The sequence below is a fragment of the Etheostoma cragini genome, chromosome 12 (assembly GCF_013103735.1).
Source record: "Etheostoma cragini isolate CJK2018 chromosome 12, CSU_Ecrag_1.0, whole genome shotgun sequence".
NCBI classification, from domain to species: Eukaryota; Metazoa; Chordata; class Actinopteri; order Perciformes; family Percidae; genus Etheostoma; species Etheostoma cragini.
Window position 1 is genome coordinate 24285809 of NC_048418.1, and position 2650 is coordinate 24288458.

Here is a 2650-nt window from a genome sequence, read left to right on the forward strand (position 1 = left end):
TTTTGACAATACATTATTTATTCACAAAGAGCATTGGTGTCCTTAAAAGGTTGGATTTTCCTCTTTTTTAATTAAGGCATTGAGATCAATTTCCAAAAGATGTTTTTTATCTGCTGCCCCCAAGAGGCCAAGTGCCATGTAACACCAACACATTACAAAAGTTTAATTCCCAAAGCTAAAACAAAGATACTTTATTAGCTCTATGTTTGTGGCCATCGAAAAATGATAATACAATTAAGATAAAATAAACCGGAAAGGCAGAGTGGGCGGTGGTCACCTTTCATCTACTGAATGGTGGTGATGGGGAACAGCGGTGCGCAGTGTGCGGTGCTGCCGTCCCTCTGTGGGCGGTGTTAGCTTTATAACAGCAGTCGTGATTGTAGCCGCCATGCGGCTCTGGAGAACAGCAGTGTTGTTAGGTTTGTTAGGCAGCAGAGGAGTACAGAGAAGCATGGTAAGTGCGTAGACCACGATAATATGTCTTTCTCTTTATGTGTACCGTGGTAAAAACATGTGTGTGACCGCTGCTGGCTTTATGCTTAACTAAATGTAGGTCAGAGTTTGGTTTTCTATTTTTAAATGCGGTGTTACGGAGTAATTGGTCCGATGTCGACGCAGCCACTAACGCTAGTTAGCTTCGTGGAGAAGCCCGAGGCGGAACGTTACTTTTCAGCTTTTGGATTTAAGTAACGATTAGCTGCGGTCTCACGCAAATACAACTCAAAATTCCTCGGTATTTTCCTGTTAATGAAAGCGTGACTGTTATTGCTAGCTAGCTAGCATAGTTAGCTGTCGGTGCTGTAGCGTTAACGGCAGCTTTGATGTGACTCTTTAGCTGTGGCGAAGATGCTAGTTAATAATCCCTTGGTAGTAGTCTTCAAGCCAGGTGATTCAAACCGACGTCAGATAAAATCTCTTTTGTGTTGTTTCCTTTTATTTCAGGAAAATGTCCATTAAGTATTAAAAGTAACAGTAACCTAGAGGAGTCAGGTAAAAGGTTATATATTTTTCTCTGAAATTAGAGCGGAGTAGAAGTACAAAGTGGCATGGAAAAAAAAAGTCAAGTAAAGTACAAGTACCTTTTAATTTGTATTTAAGTACAACACTTGAGGAGATGTACTTAGTAACATTCCACCACTGGGATAAGGTTCTGTTGGACAAAAAAATGGCAACACAGTAAGTCTTTTACACTTTGAACCACATTTTCTCATGTGTATTTTTATGTTGCCTCTTATCTAAGAGTCCTACTCCGACAGTACTTCAGTAAATGTACTTAGTTTAATTCCATCGCTGGTAAAGTGAGGGGACATTAATGACGAAACAAACGGGCCAAAGTTCAACTTCCTTACTTTTAAGTTGTCTTGGCACGTGTGCTAACCCTGTTTATCGGATTAGTTTATGTCTCAGGCCTGAGCTTACCTTTGTCCCTGGTTTGCTGTCATGGATTTAGGCCCTGACAAACTTCTGCCTTCAGCTGAATTTCTCAGTTACACACTATAACTCACCTACACCCTTTCAATTCTTCACCACTTTGCAGTGTGCTCAGGTTGGAGACTGGCAGAGTGCCAAGTCGATCTACGAATTCTCCGCCAAGGATATTGACGGCAATGATGTGTCTCTTGAGAAATACAGGTAATAAATCACATAGCATGTATCCGTATGGGCCTAAAAAAATGAAAGACTTTAATTCATAGAGTTAGAGAGAACAGCAGTAGAGTTTCTTCCAGTTGTTGGGTTTTACACTTCACAAATAAGCAGTAGTTTGCAGAATTGTTTCCTTATTTCACCCTCTTTTTTTTGTTCTGTTTTTCCCCTGCTAGAGGGTACGTGTGCATCATTGTAAATGTGGCCTCTAAATGAGGAAAGACCAAGGTAAACTACACTCAGCTAGCTGGAATGCACGCCACCTACGCTGAGCAAGGTTTACGCATCATGGGCTTCCCGTGTAACCAGTTTGGAGGACAGGTAAGAAAAAAAACTAATTACAACACAGCTTTATCTTTATAATCTGTATTTCCGATTTTCTGACTTCATTTTTGTATGGGTGATCCAGGAGCCAGGGACTGATGCAGAGATTAAAGAGTTTGCCAAAGGTTACAACGCTGAGTTTGACCTCTTCAGTAAGATTGATGTGAACGGAGACAACGCTCACCCTCTGTGGAAGTGGATGAAGGCACAGCCCAAAGGCAAGGGAATGCTGGGAAAGTGAGTCATTGTCCTATTTTTTTTTTTTTTTTTTCATTTCCTAATAAAAGTTTCTTGACATTTTGTACAAAAAATGAGTAACAGCTTTTAGTGGAACATGAATTTATCACTAAGAGGTAAGACGAATAACTACCCTGTGTACTATATAATGAACAAGTTCTGATTTCAGTACATTAATATACAGTGGGTACGGAAAGTATTCAGACCCCTTTAAATTTTTCACTCTTTGTTTCATTGCAGCCATTTTCCAAAAATCAAAAAAGTTCATTTTATTTCTCAGTAATGTACACTCAGCACCCCATCTTGGACAGAAAAAAACAGAAATGTAGAAATTTTTGCAAATTTATTAAAAAAGAAAAACTGAATAATCACATGGTCATAAGTATTCAGACCCTTTGCCGTGACCCTCATATGTAACTCAGGTGCTGTCTATTTCTTCTGATCA

General features: G+C 39.6%; 1 protein-coding gene across 1 annotated transcript in view; it reads left to right on the forward strand.

Moving 5' to 3' along the window:
• The first annotated feature begins 284 nt into the window (after nucleotides 1-284).
• Nucleotides 285-2650, forward strand: part of LOC117953870 (phospholipid hydroperoxide glutathione peroxidase-like) — a 4834-nt gene continuing 2468 nt past the window's right edge. The window contains exons 1-4 of the mRNA XM_034887285.1: nucleotides 285-454; nucleotides 1538-1632; nucleotides 1821-1965; nucleotides 2054-2205. Of these exons, the coding sequence (XP_034743176.1) occupies nucleotides 389-454; nucleotides 1538-1632; nucleotides 1821-1965; nucleotides 2054-2205 (458 nt within the window). The 5' untranslated portion in view covers nucleotides 285-388. The remainder of the gene's footprint in view (nucleotides 455-1537; nucleotides 1633-1820; nucleotides 1966-2053; nucleotides 2206-2650) is intronic.